Raw genomic sequence first — 20,838 nt, 5'->3', positions numbered from 1 at the left:
TTTTGATGTGTCAAAAGAAGTTTTTTTTTTCATAGAGGTTTTACGGCTTTGGATATAGACCCATACGGCAAAATCTTCTTTTGACTTTTGTCTGAACTCAACACCTATGGCCACAGATATGGATTAGAGCCTATGGCATAATGCCTTTGCCTTTACCTGAAAAAGCAAAACATTAAAAAATATTTAATGAAAAAAGGAAACATTTCTGTCTCATCCATAGAGTAACTTTATATTTTCCCCGTTTCCCCGTTTTACTCGACTCTGGCACGGCGCATACTGCGCGGATTGCCATAAAAAAAAAAAAAAAAAAAAACTTTATATTGGTCTCATCTGTGAATTCTGTGACGAATGGAAAAAAATAAATTACCGACCGACCAAAGAAACTAAACAGAAATTTCGGAATCAGTTTAATTTATTTATCTCTGTAATTCTATTTCATGAAGTGCATGAAATATTCTGTAATGGTGTGAACTTTTGCTGCCTATCAAACTAAAACTGATACCTCAGCTCAGTGTTTTGTAATGTTCGATGCCAAATGAATTGTAAGCCGACAACATGAATAACATAATTTCTTGGTCAGCTGAAGACGAAGCTATCATTGCTACAAACACCGATGCTTCAGAATGTAAGAGATGCGCAGTGGAGCTGGGCTATTGGAAAGATGACTATATTTCGTATTTTGTAAAGCATTGTGACAGGAAGGCCCCGGAGATCAACCGTGGCTATTACGCTAGAGTCCGAGCTATGGAGATGTTTATCCACCAATTTTTAGAGGTTAGTAAATCTACCATGAAAACTAAAAAAATAACAGTGGGAGGAAGGAGAACATAAATATAAAATCTATGAAAGTACCTACAATAGTATAATATATCTTTTGTTTCAGAGGTGTGGTACCAAGTGTCAGATAATCAACCTAGGCTGCGGATTTGACACACTATACTGGCGTCTTAAAGACTCTACTCAGGCAGTTGCTAACTTTATTGAGTTGGATTTTCCTTCAGTCACAGCTAAGAAGTGCCACATTATCAAGCGTAATAAGCAGTTGCTAGAGAAGATATCTAATGAAGGTAAATAATATGTCTATTTATGTATGGCTCTGTGGTCTAGCTAAGAGAGAGTGGGCTGTGCTGAGAGTTCTCATAAATACTCAATTTTTATGGTGTTAAGTGCTAGGCAGTCTAGGATGGTACATATCTAATGGTACATTAATTGCAGATTAAAAGTACCTACCCTACCACATGAAAATTTAATATTTTCTCATTTCTTAACAAATTCAGTGCCACCAACTCACCTAGTCGTAAATCTTATTCCAGTGCAGACAACTAGCCTACCGAGTTGAGTATTTTTCGCTAAAATTAAAAAAATGCGTCCATATTTTCTGCTTAAAACTGTACTAGTGTAGACTAAATATTATAAGCTAAACTAAAGATTTACGTGGTGGGCTAGGTGTGTGTGTCTTACCTGTTACCTGCATGTTTCAGCTACATTTGTAGTCGCTTCTAGCTTGTTGTGGCTGTTGCGTGGTGTGGAAGGTGTGGTTATTCAGTTTCTAAAAAGCAGCTAAGGCCCGGTTTCCACCTAGGCAGAGCAGAGAAATATTATGAAAAACCAATCAGATTTCATTCAGATTTATTGAAATTGACAGAAGAATGAAATCTGATTGTTATTAAATAACTTGATTGTGGTGCATGCTTCCACTAATGTTTGAGTGTTATCTGTACATATCCATGAGTGCACACGCACGTCGCACACTACAATAATTTGACCAATCAGGAAAGAGCGTTAGCGTTGTTTAAAGTGAAAGAAACTGCTTCAATTTTATAATTTTACTAGCTTTCCGCCCGCGGCTTCGCCCGCGTGGAATTTTGTCTGTCACAGAAAAACTTTATCGCGCGCGTCCCTGTTTCAAAAACCGGGATAAAAACTATCCTATGTTCTTTCCCGGGACTCAAACTATCTCTATGCCAAATTTCATCAAAATCGGTTGCGAGGTTTAAGCGGGAAAGCGTAACAGACAGACAGACAGACAGACAGACAGACAGAGTTACTTTCGCATTTATAATATTAGTTGGGATTTTAAAAAAATCTACGCTCTCTCTGCCTTGGTGGAAATAGGGCCGATCGTCGATGGTAAAAGTAGCACGTCCATTGTGGCCCTAAAGATGGTTGAGCGGTCGAGGTCAGGCAAACGGCTAATAACGCGTCCACACGCCCCGCGCAGACGGCGAGGTGATCATCCGCGAGGGCGACCTGCACGCGGACGGCTACCACCTGCTGGGCTGCGACCTGCGCTGCCTGGGCGAGGTGAAGCGCAAGCTGGCGGCGGGCGGCGCGGACGGCGCGCTGCCGGCGCTGCTGCTGGCCGAGTGCGTGCTGGTGTACCTGCGGCCCGACGCCGCCGCCGCGCTGCTGCAGCACCTGGCCGCCGCCTTCCCGCGCGCCGCGCTGCTGGTGTACGAGCAGTGCAACCTGGCCGACAAGTTCGGCGAGGTCATGCTGCGCAACCTGGAGGCTCGCGGCTGCGCGCTGGCCGGCGAGCGCCTGTGCCGCGAGCCCGCCGCGCAGGCCGAGCGCATGCGCGCGCTGGGCTTCGAGCACGCGCGCGCCTGGGACATGCGCGCCGTGTGGCGCGCGCTGCCCGACGACGACCGCGCGCGCGTGGAGCGCCTGGAGCCGCTGGACGAGCAGGAGCTGCTGCAGCAGCTGCACGCGCACTACGCGCTCACCGTGGCCTCGCGCGGCGACATGTTCGCCGACATGGACCTCAACGCGTAGGCGCCGCGCCGACGTCTCCCGGTCGCGTTCGTATTCTTTTAATTGTCATTTTTGATCCGAGATTGAGGTCGGTGGCACTACCGGAGTTACCTCTGCGCCTTCGATGGGCGAATATGGTGACTGTGTGAAATCGTGCATTTCTTTGAAAACACGTTAAAAACTGTTGTAATACACCGTTGGGGAGCCTTTTGTCGGTAGCGATTTTTTAAATATTTTTGATTGCCTAGTGCTATTATGGCCAATATGTTTACCGTCGCCCATCGACACCCGCAGGCCCGGGGGCGTTACAGGTGCGTTGCCGGCCTTTAAGAAGTAAATACTATACTAATATTGTCTTATCATATTTGCCAAGTTTCAAGTTGATACAAGAATTAGAAGTGCGTGTAATTCAGATTCTTAGATAGTGATAGTGTTAATGACAATTCTTGAAATGTTATATTTTTTAACGACATTCTATATTGTTATTTATTTTTTAGCGTTAAGGGTTCGAGTCCCGCTATAGGCAGTTCGATTTTTTCAAGTTATTTATAATTTTCAAACATTCTATAATTTCAAAAATTGGTCAGACTATGTTAGTCATTTCGAGAATCGGTCATTTCTAGACTAAAATGCGGTTTCTCACATGACGCTTGCCGTAAAATCGCTCGTTTGAAAAGGCTCCTATCTTTCACTTTTATCATATTATAGTAGTTATGCTTCTCAGTTGTTTTTTTTTGTTTTGTTTTGGGCAAATTGAGTGATTGCAGTATTAAAGGTCACATGTATTATATTTATTTATGTTGCTATTTTTATTAAACGTAGATGAGGCATCTAGTGTTTATCTTCAACGAGGATTTATTTTATAACAAGTAGACACTGAAATTAATGTGATAAAATTATATTTTTAGATTAATGTCTGAATGTTGCATCTAATCAAGTTTCAAAAGTGAAATAATGTAGTTTATAGCTGTTCAATTCTAAATAATCACTATTTAAAATGAGTAAATATTTTATCTTTATCAAGTCTTTTATTAAACTTATACTTAAATATATACAAACATTAAGAATAGTAGATCCAGATATAATTCTACAATTTAAAAAGTCTTGTAGTAACACCCTTCCCGATCATCTGAAAAACAATGACATTTAGGTTTCATTATCATATTTAAGCAAAGAATCACAACAGGCATTTCTTAGTTCCACCTTTTCAGGCGTATTAGTTAGGTACTATTAATGTTATGTAACTGTGAAAACAAGTATTTTGTAGTACTTATTTACCAATTAAAAATGTTTTGAGATCGGTGGTGTTTGTTGTTGCCTAAGATATTTTTTTTTCTAAATTACTGCTTAGATTTAGCCCTTACTGGGCGTTAGTTTCATAAACAGTGGCGGCGTAAAGGGGGCGGGGCTGTGGGGCGGTCCGCCCCAGGTGCCAAATATGTCATAAGAGCGAGATTATCATATAGCTCATGACTTCGTTCTAACATCTGTCGCCTTCGAAACGCCCCGCTATTCCGTTATAATATGTATACCCAACGGACTTATGAGGGAGTGTCGCCCCGGGTGCCAACCTATGCTACGCCGCCACTGTTCATAAACCCAAAAAAGCATGAACCTTATGTGTTAGTAAAAAAATAAATGTAATGGACAAAACAAATTGTAAACAAGTCGGCTGATCACTCCCATCTTGCCTTCCAGGTAAGATTTTGGAAAGAAAAATGAAAAAAATGGATGAATGTTGAATAAAAAATTTGTCACCTATAAAAGCCCACAATTTTTCGCCTAATTTATTATGCATTTGGCTAAAATAGATACTTAATGTAATTTATTACCGTATCGTGTGAACGTTAAACATTTATTTATGATATAAAGTTTATATTATAAACGATATTAACTCATGACATTTTTTATTCATTCGTCGACCTCCACCGTCGCCCTAACATGAAAAGCCAGGGAACAAACAGATAACAATAATTATTTAATTTTTAGCGGTAAGAGTCGCATCTCAAACTAAGATTTTTTCAAGTTATTTATAATTTTCAAGATAACAATAATATTATAAATTTTAATCTACTATACTAATATTATAAAGAGGAAAGATTTGTACTTTACAGTATTATTGTTCATAATCCAGAATAACATATAGGCTATAATTTATGACGATCTGCGACAAACGAAATTTCACGCGGGCGAAGCCGCGGGCGGAAAGCTAGTAAAAAAATAAGAGTGTACCTTTATTAGCGTCACACGTGCGGCAGCGCGGCGGCCAGCGCGCGGCGCAGCGCCTGGCGCACGTCGGCGCGGCCCTCGCAGAACACGTGCGTGGCGTGCCGCTCCACGTGCAACAGCGTGTCGTGCCGCGGCAGGTGCACGATGCAGCTGTCCGCGCCCGCCTCCGCCGCGCCCCCGGCGCCCCCAGCGCCGCCCTCTGTGCACGATCAAATATTTTTATTTTGGATCCACCTCTCAATGACGGCGACAGAATCGACAGCGGAAAAACTTCTCGGGATGTCGCTTTGAAAATCGACACTCGTCACTCGTCTCGGCTATGTTCAACGCCATTTCTGTCGCTCATCGATCGGACACCTTCGTAACGCACTCGCCCGACCGCCACGAAAGGGGGCTTATTCCACTATTCCCCGTTGACAATCCCCTTAAACGGGATTAGTGAACTTTTTGTTCACTATTCCCCATTAACGTTAAATTAAAACTTATAATGGGGAATAATGAACTTTTTAGTTCATCAATCCCCATTACGTTCAAAATAAAATCCTAATAATGAACTAAAAAGTTCATTATTCTCCGTTATAAGCTCCAATTGGCGTTAACGGGGATTAAAAAAATCACTTATCCCCGTTGACGGGGATTGTCAACGGGGAATAGTGGAATAAGCCCGAAAGGTCCCGAAAGGAATCCGGAGACCGTTCGGGGGCCGGGCGTACACACGCACCTGCGGCGGCGCCGCGCTCCACGCGCGCGTCCGTGATGCCCTCCCTCGCCAGCGCGCGCACCAGCGCGTCCACGTCCAGCGAGCCCCAGTGCAGCCGCGGCAGCGCCTCGGCCGGCCCGGCGCCCGGCGGCGGCGGCGCCGGCAGCAGCTCCAGGCGGCTGTCGCGCAGCTCCAGCGCGCAGGAAAGCGGCGCCAAGCGCAGCGCGCGCTCCTCGCNGCGCCCGCCAGCGCGCCGCCCAGCACCGCGCGCGCCGAGCGTCGCCGCACGCCGCACGCGCGCGCCGCGCCGCGCCGCACCACCACCGTCGGCACGTCCGCGCTGATGTGCGCCCTGCCCGTAGTCGCCGAACAAAGTCAAAGTTTCTTTATTTGTTTAGACTAATAAATAGTTCTTACAACGAACGTTTTTATAAAGGCCTATTCAGACCTAAGCGGTATTCGCTACCGTCTGCGGCAGAGAAAACCCAGTGGCTATGCGGTAATAATACTGTTCAGACCTAAACGGTATTCGCTACAGTCTGCCATGTACCTCTACCCACAGCGGCAGCGAATATCGCTCAGGTTTGAATAGGCCTTAAGTCGATTAAAAACGTTCGCACCGTTAGTGACGCTGTCGATGTGCACAATGAATAGAACGAAACGAAAATCGGTAGTTAAGATTACCACTGTCACGGGATTTTTTGCCACAAAAACACATAAATAACAATAATAAATCCCGTCACAGTGATAATTTTATAGTAAAAATGTAACATAATAGTTTATCGGAAGTGAAGGGTGTGGACCTGGGCGCCTGGTGGTGGTGCGGCGGCGCGTACTGGTCGGGCAGCGCCAGCTCGCGCGGCCGCAGCTCGCGCACCAGCTTGTTGGCCTGCGAGTAGTTGAGCGACGTGTCGATGGGGCAGTGGAAGGCCTTCATGCTGAGCGGCTGGAAGGGCGCCAGCGCCTCCGCGTGCGGGAAGTCCGGCTCCGTGAAGATGATGGCGTGCGCCGGGTTGCCGGCCCACAGCTCCACCAGGTGCACGGCGGCGCCGAAGCGCAGGCTCGGGTGCCCGCAGAACACCACGCACGGCTGCGAGCAAACACTTCAATGAGAGCTATCGATTTTATACTTAACAGTTGGCACCCCTGGCGATTGACTTTTCTTTTTTATTATTTTCTATAATAATTTTGACGTTCATAAGTGCCACTTGTGGTCTAAACTGAATAAATACTTTTGATTTTGATTTTGACAGGACCTTACTCTACAGTGGCGCCATCTTGACGAGTGCAAATGCGATAGTCCTCCTACCACTTTCGCGCTCACCAGTTGGTGTCACTGTCTTGACACAAAAAAAAAAAAGAAAAACACAAAAATGAAGCGAAGCGGGTTCGATTCCTGCAAAAGGTTTCGACTTCGCCGACGGTCACGTCGGACGACGAACCTTTCTTAGAAATGAAGTCCCGTTTCGGTTCCGATTTCTAATTGGAGCTTACATATAACGTTAAAAATAAAATCCTAATATAACGGGGATTGTCAACGGGGAATAGTGGAATAAGCCACCGCTCACCTGGCGGAACTCGCCGCTGAAGGCGTCGTCGTGCAGGTGTCGCGCGTGGCGCAGGCGGCCGGCGCGCGCGAGCGCCGCGTGCGGGAAGGGCTCCTCGGGCAGGTACACGCGCGCCTGCTTGCCCGCCGACACCCACTCGGCCAGGATGTTGCTGTAGGCCAGCGACGAGTCCGCCACCGGCGACACCACGTACAGCGGCACGTGCTGCAGCCCGGCCGACTCCAGGTGCGCGCTCAGGCACTCCAGCAGGTCGTACAGCACGCCGCTGGGGTACACGGGGCACAGCACGCAGCCGCCGCCGCGCAGCGTGACGGCCGCGTGCACGCACAGGTCGCCCAGCATGTGGTCGGGGTTGTGCGCCGGCGTCTGCGTCAGCGCCGCCAGCACCAGCAGGTCGGCGCCGCGCAGCGCCGCCTGGTTGATGGGCCGCGGGTGCGTCGTCAGCGTGGACGAGCCGCTCACGTACGCCACCTTCTCGCGCGCCGAGCGCAGCACCCAGTTGGCCGAGCCCAGGCAGAAGCCCGAGCTGACGGCGGTCGCGTCCAGCGCGCCGTAGATGTCCACCTTCTCGTCGTAGCCGACCACCTTGAAACACAAAACCAAAAGTCAAGAGGCGGCACCACCGGGTGCGATGAGGGATTTACGCGGGCGGCTAACTTCTCACCTGCGCGGCAGGTCTCGTCAACTCGGCGGGCCTGTCGCAACCCGAAACCCACAATTGAGTGGGCCGGGGGCCGTCGAGGCATTTGCCCGGGCCACAATGCATAAACAACTGGAGGAGGGGATTGGGGGTTCCCTCGAAATCGGAGAGGCTCGTGAGCGAGCCTCTAGCTCAATCTTTCCCAAAGTGGGCGATAACGCCCCCTTGTGGGCGCTGCAGGCTTAAAGGGGGGCGGTAAGTGACCCAGAAAAACAAAATCGGGACATTGTGTACAGGCTTGGGAGGCGTCATTTACTAGGAGGACTCTTAGATACCAACTGAGCACTCGACACTCGACTACAAATGGGGGCGCTAAAAAGAATTTATTCTCAAAGTGGGCAGTAGACAAAATAAGTTTGGGAACCGCTGCTCTAGCCTGAGGCGGAGCTGCGGACGAACGTCTGAGCTAGGACAATAACTCGCGGCTCCGTTTCTTTGGGCTCCAGTGGGCAGGCGGGGAGATTCCCACATAATCCACTGGCCGTCCCCGTCCCAGTGGGTATGCGCAAAGCATCGCCCGACGTAAAAAAATTAGAACACTCACCCGCACTCGCGCCAGCGAGCGCGCCACGGCGGCGGGCGCGAACAGGCGGCGCCACGAGCGCGGGCGCGCGGCCAGCGACAGCGGCGGCGGCAGCACGTGCAGCAGCTCCTTCCAGCGCCGCGCCGCGCCGCCCGCGCCCCCCGCGCCGCCCGCGCCCGACACCCACTCCGCCAGCTCCTCCAGGTAGAACCTGTGCCGAGCCGGTTCAATCAATGCAGGTTGCAACCACGCTTCTTGTGATGCGAACTCGTACAGTTTTTTTTTGTCATAATTTATGTATTAAACTGGCAACATACACTCGCGAGCAAAAGTATGGAATCACTCACAAGAAGTTGTTTCCACGCGATCTTGTGTACTAACGAATTTGTTAGGAACAAAAAAAGTGGCACCATTTTAAAGATTAAACTTTTATCTTTAAATTGATACCAAATTCATTTAAATCACACCAGTATTTAAAAAGATATCCCGGCTGATGTGGAGAAGTAACGAAAAAGACATGTATGAACTGTTTGATACGTCGCGATTTGCGGCCTATTTACCCCCTATAAAAGCACGCGTTTTCGGATTTTTGCTTTCACACGTTGATTCATACACATCTCCGCTTCTTTTGACACTTGACCTGGGATTCTACACCTTCAGAAGCAGCACAAATCGTTGCACTATTGCAAGAAAGGCTCAGCCAGCGGGCTGTCGCACGTCAGCGCCACATAAGCCAGTCCTGGGTTTCGAAAGTTTTAAGACGCTTTCGGGAGACTGGTGGCTTTATCCCGAGACTAAGTTCTGAACAGCGCCGGCGCACATCGCAGAGGGAAGACCGTTTTTTCATGTCAACCTCTCTATGAAATCGTCATTTGACTGGAATCGACGTCCAGTAAGAGCTCTGAAATGTTCGTAGGATAGCTGTTAGCGAGTAGACAGTTTGTCTAAGACATAAGCAATAGAATTTAACTCCAAAAAGGCCTGCCACAGGCTCGAAACTGACGGCAGGTCACCGATAAGCACGCTTTCAATTTGCTCGTACACATCTCGATGTTCAGTCGAGCAAGCCACCCCCATAAGCCACTGTTTCAGCGAACCAGCACTGCACAAATCGCTCCTCAGGCCGCCNTCAGAACTTGGTCTCGGGATAAAGCCACTAGTCTCCCGAAAGCGTCTTGAAACTTTCGAAACCCAGGACTGGCTTATGTGACGCTGACGTGCGACAGCCCGCTGGCTGAGCCTTTCTTGCAATAGTGCAACGATTTGTGCTGCTTCTGAAGGTGTAGAATCCCAGGTAAAGTGTTAAAAGAAGCGGAGATGTGTATGAATCAACGTGTGAAAGCAAAAATCTAAAAACGCGTGCTTTTATAGGGGGTAAATAGGCCGCAACACGCGACGTATCAAACAGTTCATACATGTCTTTTTCGTTACTTCTTCACATCAGCCGGGATATCTTTTTAAATACTGGTGTGATTTAAATGAATTGGGTATCAATTTAAAGATAAAAGTTAAATCTTTAAAATGGTGCCACTTTTTTTGTTACTAACAAATTCGTTAGTACACAAGTTCGCGTGGAAACAACTTCATGTAAGTGATTCCATAGTTTTGCTCGCGAGTGTAGTTAATTGAATACCGCACTAAAACTGGCAACGGACTTCTTGGCGGGAATCTGAAGCGTCATGTTAGCGGTTTTATTTTATTTCCTCAAATTCGTGTTTGGGCGACTATTAATGTGTAATAATGGTGGATTATTAACCATTAAGTGTTCGTGAACGTGCATGAGTGTGGGCGAGTGAAGCAAAACAGTGCACCACAACTTTACTGAGACTCAAAGGGTGGGAAGGGGTATCATCTATCATCCTTCATTATACAGGGTGACTTTTGTATCAGTATCCAAATTTTAATATAATAATCTATGAAGCGAAAGACAAAACACGTATTTTTTATTTTTGTATCGTCAAAAACTTCAAAATAAAGCACCCAGAAACAGTCTGAAAAAACACTTACACCGTGGTCACGGCTCGCTCACTCGCTTACGCACGCACACACGTACGCGCCTGCCCGCGCCGCATTTCATTCATTGCGATACGATTCATAAGTTGTAGATTTTCCCTTCATACTTTCACGGGATTAGGAGACCGTCAAAATGCAAAAGATTTCAAAGTGGTAATTAGTTTTAATTAAACAGACTTACTAATTTATGGTAGAAAAATTAAATACCTACGACAATAATTACGCTATCAAAAACAAAATAAAATCACCGAGAGTATCGGTAACACTACTTTTCTTGTGTACCTATTCGGGGGTATTTAAAAAGTTCATCATTATTTTCATGTGCAATAATTGAGATTGCTTACCAAACCTAACTAACCTAACTACATACTAACAAATTATGAGAAGGTATTTTAATAATTGCCCAAAGTGCATACCATTTTTCTCCAGACAGACTTGCACGCTTTTGTACATTGTCTTTGAGTTTATTTAATTTTAAAACTACAGTGTTATTTCGCACTTCGCGTCTCGTGTAGGTACTTACCTACTTGCTCGCGGATCTCGCTTCAGTTTGCCGCTAAAATCGTTCACCGGTTTGGCACTGTTGGGTTTAGTCCTTGGTTACGAAGTTGAGATATTCCTCTGGGCCGGGTTCAAACTCTCTCCACTTAAAATGTAGCACCGAATCATTTCATAACACTCGCGCTGCGAATACATCGTTACGTTGACCGCACGACGGAACGATCGGCGCGCGCAGTGATACGCGCGTCTCGTAATGGGTTGCGCGGGCGACTGATTGATGCGCCGCGCGGCCAGGCCGGCCGGTCGAGCGTTGCCACACGTTGCCAGCTCTCCGCTCGACCCGCTCTCCCGCAAAATGTTTACGCGCTAAGCGCGGTAACCACACTACGTTATTAATTGGTTAGGAAAAAAATAGTTGATGTTAAAATTTGACCTACATATTTTTTATTAAAAATGTCATCTATAAACGATACCTAATGTCAGGAAAAAATTTGGATACTGATACAAAAGTCACCCTGTATCATTACTTGATCACATAAATACTTGAAAATGGCACAAATCAAGTCGACCTCGACGTGTATTGCCAACATCATCAAAAAAGAAGAAGAAACTGGCAACATATTGAAAACCATGTCACCGTATCATTTTCCCTATAGACATACCTTCCGATTTGCAAAGTGGGTTCAGTGGCATACACCTGGCCCTTGAAGCCGGTGTCCTCGGTGATGAAAGGCAACGCCATCATGCAGGTGTAGTTAGATATGAGGATAACATCGAGCTGAGAGAAGTCCACCACTTTGTCTAGTGGTGGGCAGAACTCAGGTATGCTGTCTACAAACACACGCCCACAGCATTCCTTCAGCTCCTGAAAAGAATTATTATTCGTGAATAAAAATTTTAAATAACACTAATGCCCGTTTTCACCATCTATCCTTAATTTTTAAGAGACCCCTATGGTAACCCATAACAGGCATTTTGTTTTCATAGGGGTCACTAAAAATTAGGCATCTATGGTGGGCATAATAAATGTTACACCCTAGTTAAACTTTGGCTTAAATTGTCATTTTAATCCAGAGTTCATCCTTCCAACTTTTCAAAATCAAGTCACACTTCGTGTTTACAATTTTTTTTACCTTTTGTAATCTTATTTCCATACACAATACAGAACTTACTTAGATTTTCTACTAAGCATTTTTCAGTTCCAATGAATATAATGATTAGTAGGTATATTACTACTAATATTTAGTAATATTTAAAGGACCTTAAGTTTAGCACTAAATAATTCTTTTTTTAAGAAGCTCTTCAACTTTGTTTTCTAGAACTGTTTACAACATTCATTAGGCACACCTACAAAGTCACATACAGTTAAATACAACATGGTTAACTAACACATGATGCGTACATAAGACCTCAATTACAGGTATACACAGCATTTGTTTTAGCAAGGTTAGGGTACTTATATACTAGAACTGACCCCTTCCAAGAGCGGGTCGTTGACGTGCGGCGGCGTGTAGCCGGGCAGCGAGGCCAGGCGTGTGCTGGGCACGGGCGGCAGCGGCAGGAAGCTCAGCACCGAGTGCGCCGACAGCCCGCAGTCCAGCATGATCAGCAGCTCCTTGAACGACAGCACGAAGCACGGCTTCGCCGCGTCGCTGCTCAGGCAGTACTGAAAACACACACACACAGGTACCTTTACTTTACCCGTTGTTTACACGCAAAATGTCCCATTCATGTGATGATATGTGTGACTGCCGCGTGCCAAAACATGAGGTATGGGCGAGACAGTCAGAAAATTAGAGAATAATGCTTCAAAATTGTCACAGAACTCACCAGTTTCATTGTGCCTGGATCTTTTATTCTAACCTATATTGGGGTGTCATAGATTTATCTTATTAAATTTAATCAATCTTGTACAATATTTAGACAATAAGTAGATTTTTTAAACCAAAAATATGATGAATACTAAATTCACAACTCAACAAAAACATCCGAAGACAGATGATGCCGATGCCGATTATTTGATAGATGACAGATGTCATTTTGACATTATCGTAATGACTTTTTGGCTCGTGCGTTCTGTTCCAAGTTTTAAGTGTGCTTTAATAAGTTATAACCTTTTTAAATTAAATTATAAGGGATAAAATGGAAGGAAATTATGGTCAATTTAATAAATTAAAAATTATTTAGGTTAGTTTAAGTAGGAAGATTAACACCGACCACATCTGTGGGTTTGGAGTCACAACAGATTAAAAATAAGTTAAATTTGACATTGATTGACAGCGGGGCGCCACCGTCAATACCGAATCGCTTGTTCCGATTTTTGCCACGTGGAAACTTTAATACTTGAACGATGGTAGCGCCCCTCTGTCAATGAGTTTGGTAGGAAAGTTCAGTGGGTCTAGACAAAGTGCAAATTATAATCGCAAACCAGTCGAAAAGTGGTCGAAAAGTCCCTTTTCAACCGACTTCAAAAAAGGAGGAGGTTCTCAATTCGACCCGTATGTTTTTTTTTTTTTTTTTTTCTATGTTTGTTACGCGATAACTCCGCCAATTATGAACCGATTTGAACAAATCTTTTTTTGGCGTATAGGTAATACCTCAAGGGTGGTCCCATTTAAATTTAATAATAAAAAAAAACAACCCCCAAGGGTGGAAAATTGGGGATGAACTTTTTTATACGCAATATCTCCGCTTATAAACCAATTTGAACGATTATTTTTTTGTTGAATAGGTATTATCAAAAGGGTGGTTTCATGCGAATTTGAAGAAAATATTTCACCCCCAAGGGTAGAAAATTGGGGATGAACTTTTTTATACGCAATATACCTCAAGGGTGGTCCCATTTAAATTTAATAATAAAAAAAACAACCCCCAAGGGTGGAAAATTGGGGATGAACTTTTTTATACGCAATATCTCCGCCGATTATGAACCAATTTTTTTTGGTCTCAGTGTACTGCCTACCTTCAGTGGTAACATCAAGGTTATAATTAGTTAACTAAAAAGCAAGAAATAAGTAAAATTTTATAAAAAAAAATAAAACCGACTCCAAAAAACCTACACTAAAACGCACCGACTCCAGAAGTATCAATCATGGTATAGGGGAACCTGTTATACTTAGGCCAGTTTTTCGAATTTTGACTTTTTGAAAAATAATGGTGATAGTTAAACTTGTCTAGTGCAGTTATATTTAAAGATCATTTAATGAACTACATAATTCATTCATAAAATAGTGTATAATTTTAAAAATTTGGGCATACTAGCTGCTAGAAAAAAAAAGGGAAAACTGTCCTAGGTACAACAAACCAGGTGTACCTTGGACCGTGTACGTTGTACCTATTTAAATTTAAATAAAACTAGGGGTCGCAAACCGGGATACCGAATTTCGAAAATACCGGAATACCGGGCCAAATTTAGGTCTAATTAATACCGGTATTCATTTCACAAAAACCGGGATATTCGGTATTTTCGGTTTTAGTAAAATAAATAAAAAACAAATACAAATAGAAAAATTTACGCGCCATTTTATTCAAAATACGCGCGCGCGATTTAATTAAAGTATTTGAACTAGTTAACCCAAGTTATTTTAATAAAGGATTATGATTATGCCAAATCCATTCCAGTCCAGAAGCTTGAAGACATCTTCCAGGGCGGTGGTAAACAGTTTTGGAGATATGACGTCTCCCTGTCTTACCTCTCGCTGCAGCTGGATAGGTTTCGAGTCCCGATCCTGGAGGCGGACCCACATTGTGGCGTTTTTGTATAAACTTTTCAACACTTCGATATATCGACCCAGGTCTCGACCAAATCGATGGCTTTCTCATAATCCACAAACGCCAGGCAAAGTGGTTGATTATACTCCTCGGTCTTCTGTATAATCTGCCTTAGCGTATGTATGTGGTCTATGGTACTAAAGCCTTTTCGGAAACCGGCTTGTTCGGGAGGTTGGAAGTCGTCGAGCCTGCGAGCGAAACGATTCGTAATGACTCTTGAAAACAGCTTGTAGACATAGCTCAGAAGTGAGATGGGCCTATAATTCTTCAACAAGGTTTTGTCGCTTTTTTGAAGAAGAGTATCACCACACTTCTGTGCCATGTCGTAGGCGTTTTTCCTTCGAGGATGACGGAATTGAACAGCTTCTTAAGAGCCCTTAGCACCGGCGTTCCGCCTGCCTTCAAAAGTTCAGCCGTAATTCCATCATCACCCGGTGCCTTGTTGTTCTTCAGCTGTTTGAGAGCCATTCTGATCTCGTACAGACTGACGTCCGGGATATCTTCGGTATAGTGTTGGGTCAATCTAGCTCTTGGGTCTTCGGCTAGATTTGTGACAGGTGTGCGTACACTCGTGTATAATTGTCCGTAGAACTTCTCAACCTCTTCCAATATCTCCGGCTCCGACGAAATGGCTCTGCCATCCTCTGTCTTCAGCTTGGTCAGTTGACTTTGGTCAGACAGATCTCTTGCGAACACTTTAGAGCCCTTGTTTAACTCAATCGCCTCTTTAATACGGTCTGTATTAAATTGGCGTAGGTCGCGAGTCAAAGACTTGGAGATCTGTCTGTTAAAACGCCGATACTGAGCAGCATCTTCAGAGGACAGCAGAACCAAGTTCCGTCTCTCTTCCATGAGTTGATTGGTGAGGTCAGAGATCTTTTTGGTTCCTTTTGAACGACGGGTTTTAAAGAACTTAGACCCAGTCGTTTGGGAAATTTCCACGAACCTGTCATTGTATTCGTCCACATTTCCGCAGTCTCCTAGGCATTCGAAACGATTTTGCAATTCGAGCTGAAAGCTTTCGGGGTTTTTGACTTGGATAGTATAGGTGCTGAGCGGAGCGTAGACTTCATCAGACATCATCTTTTGAGCTTGGGTCTGATATTCAATGTGCCTCACCATTCGGTGATCGCTTCCTGTTTTGACCGAGTTGATCACAGAGACATCGTGAATTAGTAAATTATTGCAAAGAACTAACTGATTGATTACCAACATATCAAACAACAAACCTTGTGTCAATGAGTATTTTGTTTTATTTAGAGCTGATTTTTCAATAACTCTTAACTGAAGAATAATTTTGGCATATTGATAGTTTCAGTATGGGAAATAATGTCAAAATGACAAATTTATTCGTCAGTTAAAAGTTTAAAGTTTAAAGATTGAAAAATCAGCCCTTAGAAGATAAATTCATTTAGGTAGGTACCTACGTACTATTCCTCTGCAAAATAACTTTATTATTTGCTAACTTTAGCTTAATCCCGGAAATATCGAAAATACCGGATTACCGGTATTGGTTTAGAGCCAATACCGAAAATACCGGTTTTGCTGAAGTGATTCGGTATTGCGACCCCTATCCTACACAAAGGAGTGCAATTTCTGTTGCTACTATTATGTATTCTGTGGTACAACTCTGTCCAAGGTTCAACAGGTTCCCCTACCTACATAAATATTAATAATTCGTCCTAATAAATAAGTAGGTAATTAGTAATTATTTTTCTACGTTTTAGTGTAGGTTTTTTGGAGTCGGTTTTATTTTTTTTTATAAAATTTTTTTGTATGGAGTTTTGACGGATTCGATTTGATCAAAAAGTGCGTTTTGTCTAGGGGGGCAGTTTTGGTCATCTAAACTGTAATAAAAAATATTTATCCTGTTCAATCCTTTGTTTCGATTTCATTCGTGTAAACTTGATCCTTTCTTTCCCCTACCCTTAGATTAGTAGGTAAAGCCCCCTACCCGTTTCCCCTATACCCATCGTGGCCAAACGCAATTAGTGAGAGCCAGAAATACATGAAAAAAAATAATTGATAGGAAAATCGCGGCACTTAAATCTACCCCAAAACTCAAAGTACCTAACCTAAACTTAAAATATTATCTATTTTCATCTTTTTTAATTCGAAGTGGAAAATAAATCTATCGAACATAATATTCAATTAATAAATAACCCACCTACCCTACATTTTAGGTTACGAAAAAGCAGAGGTAGGTACGGTAGTTAGACATTTTATAGTACCTGTGGTAGAAGTCAATGGTTGTGTTAATTTGAATAAATCGGAAGATTAAGACGTACGAAGCGTTAAAAGGATTTCAGTATTTCACACTTATTGTTAAAAGTGAGTAAGTAAAAGAGCAGAACTTGCAGCATCAGTGTAGCATCCAATCTAAAAAAAAAGTGACATAGTTTTAGTGCTACCTCAAAGTACTATTATAACCTTAACTTACTGTTTTTTTTTTAATGTAGGTAGGTAATCGGCTGGTTTTTCTAGTTGTAGAACTTGCCTCGGTTTGAAGTGGTTGGATGTCGAGTTCAGCTGTGTGTGACATGACATTCTTATGAAATCTACATTCCGGGAAATCAAGAGAGTTCAACTACTTATTGTGTTCCAGCAGGCATAATGGGTAGGTACTTACTAATTTTGAATATTTACAAAATTGTACTGTGTTATTTTTTCGACAGTGCGAAGTGAGTATAATTAGTGTATCAATTTACAAAGCAACATCAGATTTAAAGTCAATGTATGTACTTATGTTAGTGTGAGGGTGGCGGTACATTACTACACATTAAACGAAGGTGGGCGGGCAGTATACTCACTTACGTATTATTTTGTTATTTTTCAAATAATCAAGAGCAAGAAGTTAACATTTCTTTGTTTTTCAGTACCCATCAAGAAGAAGACAAAAGCGCCCGTCAATTAAAGAAATAGTGGAAGCTGCGAGAAGTACTACCTACCTACTACATGCATGTAAGTTGCTTTAATTAATTATAAATTATTCGTACGTAGCTCGTAGCCTCGTAGGACCTCGGCTAGGCATACGTTTTAGTAAAACCATTGCTGTCTTTTGCATGCGAATTTTTCGCCTGTTATGTAAAAGGCGAAAGGCGAAATTCAATAATATAGATTCTCCTAGAATATTGGAACGACCATTCGTTTCATTTGTTTATTCTGAGGCTGAGTTTCATTTAGAATATATTTGATAAATGGCCGCCATTTCGGGGCCGGGTGAACACCTGCGGCAGGCGTCCTTACGTTCCTCGAAAGGTACCCACCATGAAGCTTATCTACTAGGTTAGCGTATGCATCTGTACCTTCTATGAGGCGATCAAAAGGCTCAAAGGCGATACATATTCGTTTTCTTTACGATCAATTCTATCTTTCGATCTAATTACCTTACACTAGGCGGTCCATATTGATCAAAAATATTACACCTATTTAGTAGGTAATGTATAAATTTTGGTAAAATGTGTTGGTAAGCGACTCCTGGATCAATTTTACTAATTCTTTTTTTTTTAATGTTCGTTGAAGTCCAAGGATGGTTTTTATGACGAGAAAAATTCGAATAATTTCCGGATAAGCCCTAAAAACAGCCCTTTTCTTTTTCCCATACAAACGTTTTCTAACTATAATTTGAAATTTTTTGAGTTCAACTGCCACATTCCAAATATGTCTGGCTAGTTACCTATACATTAACTCTTTACTTTGGACGAATAAAAGTAGGTAACCATTTAGATGTTACCTGCCTTGGATTCATGTACGCATAAACGAACTTAATATTAACTCTGTAGCATGTGTGTAAATAGAGATCTTGTCAGGTTGGGTTACCGACCTCCGGGGAAATCTAAACTTGTCTCAGCATTTACAATCTGGCTGGTCGGAGCAGCCGCCTACTGGGTTCCTAAGTAGACCTGACTACTGTAATCTGTATTATTTGTAATCTGCAAAACTAAAAAGCACAATTTTATATAAATTCGGTAGAAACAATATAAATATCTTGTTGTAAGTTTTTAAAATGTCTTAAAGATTTCTATTGCTATGCGGTAAAACGTAGCTTATGTGTTAATCAAGGGTGTAAGCTAACTCCATACCAAATTTTATTAGAATCGCTCCAGCCGTTTAGATGTGAAGAAGTACGAGTAATAGACTAACACACATACTTGCAAACTTTCGCCTTTATGATATAGTGTGATATTTATTAGTGTGATTACCGGTCATTATTTAATTATAAATAATTACCTCAAGATTTGGTATTGGAAATTATTTTTGTATGTAAAAAACTTAAAGGCGGCTTTGTTCATTCGTCGTTTCAGCCAAATGACGTTCACTGCTGGACAAAAGCCTCCCTCCCCCAAGGATTTATATAATGAGTCACCCACATTTAGGTTCTTCGAGCGACCTTCACTAGATCGTCAGTCTACCTAGTTGCCACGTTAGCTTGCTAACGTTACGCCCTCCGTCCCGTGGTCGCCTTTCGCGAACTTTTTTTGACCTCAACGGCCATCAGCTCTATGAGCTATGTGCCCCGCTCACTGTCATTTTATTTTAGCAATTCTACGGGCTATGTCGGTCACTTTGGTTTCCCTGCGGATCTCCTCATTTCTGATTCGAGCAAACAGGGCCCGCTCTCTCAGATCCATTCCATATACCATCACTGACAACACACTTTGGTCAAATACTTTTGTCTTGAGATACTGCGGTATATCGGACGACGATTGACCTCTTTCTCGAAGTGAGGAGCGGCTGCAACATGGATTTTTTTTACAGTATTTTTGTTTTGTCCATGTTCATTTTGAGACCCGCTTATTGAGAGGCTCTACTTATGCCATCGAGCATTGAATTGCTTAGATCCTCCTCGGTCGATATCGACCGCGAATTGGAGGTGGGTGATGTACTCGCCGGTGATATTTATGCCGAATCGCTTCGTAAATAAAGCTTTAAAAAATGGCTATTATTGGTGATCCCTAAGAGCTGAACAGATAGACTTATACCATCGCAGACTTCTTATAGACCTCTATAACGTTTACAATACTGTACCTAGAATAGAATAGAAAACAAATACATTGATCTATCTCGTAGGTTTAGCCAGCGTTCGCAATGTAAGCGCAACAAAATGTGTTTATTTACGACATCACATTAGGAACCTCTAAAATTATCGATGTTTCTCTACTGTATTGGTTCACAATAGTCGTGTGGCGGCAGGGGCAGGGCTCGAACCCGCGTTCCTCGATCACGAGTTGGCCAGTTCGACACCTTCACCCGTTCGGCTATCGTTTACCGTCCGTTCGTTCAAATTCGTTAGCAAGTTAGTTAAGTACAAATAATACACATGTCGTGCAATATTAGAGTACCTATTACAAATTCACCAGCTAGGTACATTTTGTTTTTGACTTTTGGCTTATCGATCTCTGGTAAAACCACACGAGTGAAGAAACCGAATAGAGGCAAAGGTTCCATCTAAGTAACGAGCAAAATTCTTATCTATTTTAATAGGGTTGGTAACTTTGAAATGAGATAGTTTCTTATTGCTTATTTACATCGATAATAATGTGGAAATCAGCTGATTAGATATGTAATAAACATCCCATCAAAAACAATACTTGTCAAAAAAACCAAGTCTCGCAACTCAGTTGTTCTACTGTAAAAAGTTGTGAGATCCATGTAATACCAAGTCCAGGCCAGGAAATCTTTAACGTTTTACATAAATTATTGACTTGGCCATCGCACAACATAATTTTATTTACACGTATTTTCATGCGATGGCCAAGTCAATATATTTATGTAAAACGTTAAAGATTTCCTGGCCTGGACTTGGTATTACATGGATCTCACAACTTTTTACCGTAGAACAACTGAGTTGCGAGACTTAGTTTTTTTGACAAGTATTGTTTTTGATGGGATAGTTTTTCCTTAATTCATACACCAAACACTACTTATATTCCAAATTTGAAGCTTCTAGGTCTGCTAGAAGTGCCTTAGAGTTTTGATGATCGGTGAGTCAGTCAGTGAGTCAGTGAGTGACAAAATTAAGTAACTTTGCCCCGTTATAATTCTTAAACTACTGGTTCAAATTGAATGAAATTTTAAA

The 20,838-nt window shown here is 43.0% G+C and overlaps 2 protein-coding genes across 2 annotated transcripts; one reads left to right on the top strand and one right to left on the bottom strand.

The window, feature by feature from the left end:
* The first annotated feature begins 310 nt into the window (after positions 1-310).
* On the top strand, positions 311-3,694 carry LOC114364293 (leucine carboxyl methyltransferase 1). Its single transcript, XM_028320394.1, has 3 exons — positions 311-774; positions 884-1,067; positions 2,222-3,694. The coding sequence occupies exons 1-3, from the start codon at positions 556-558 to the stop codon at positions 2,773-2,775; spliced, it is 957 nt and encodes a 318-aa protein (XP_028176195.1). The 5' UTR covers positions 311-555; the 3' UTR covers positions 2,776-3,694.
* IntS9 (integrator complex subunit 9) lies at positions 3,484-13,025 on the bottom strand. The gene is given in 10 exon segments (XM_028320393.1): positions 3,484-3,883; positions 4,987-5,182; positions 5,705-5,926; positions 5,929-6,035; positions 6,487-6,773; positions 7,252-7,836; positions 8,496-8,685; positions 11,651-11,853; positions 12,463-12,654; positions 12,819-13,025. Coding segments are annotated over 9 exon segments (1,980 nt in total). The 5' UTR covers positions 12,828-13,025; the 3' UTR covers positions 3,484-3,883; positions 4,987-4,997.
* Between the last annotated feature and the right edge of the window lie 7,813 nt (positions 13,026-20,838).

This window comes from Ostrinia furnacalis, unplaced genomic scaffold (genome assembly GCF_004193835.3).
Source record: "Ostrinia furnacalis isolate ACB-3 unplaced genomic scaffold, ASM419383v2 OfSCF7368, whole genome shotgun sequence".
NCBI classification, from domain to species: domain Eukaryota; kingdom Metazoa; phylum Arthropoda; class Insecta; order Lepidoptera; family Crambidae; genus Ostrinia; species Ostrinia furnacalis.
The sequence above is the reverse complement of the archived record's forward strand: the minus strand, read 5'-3'. Positions and strand labels throughout refer to the sequence as shown.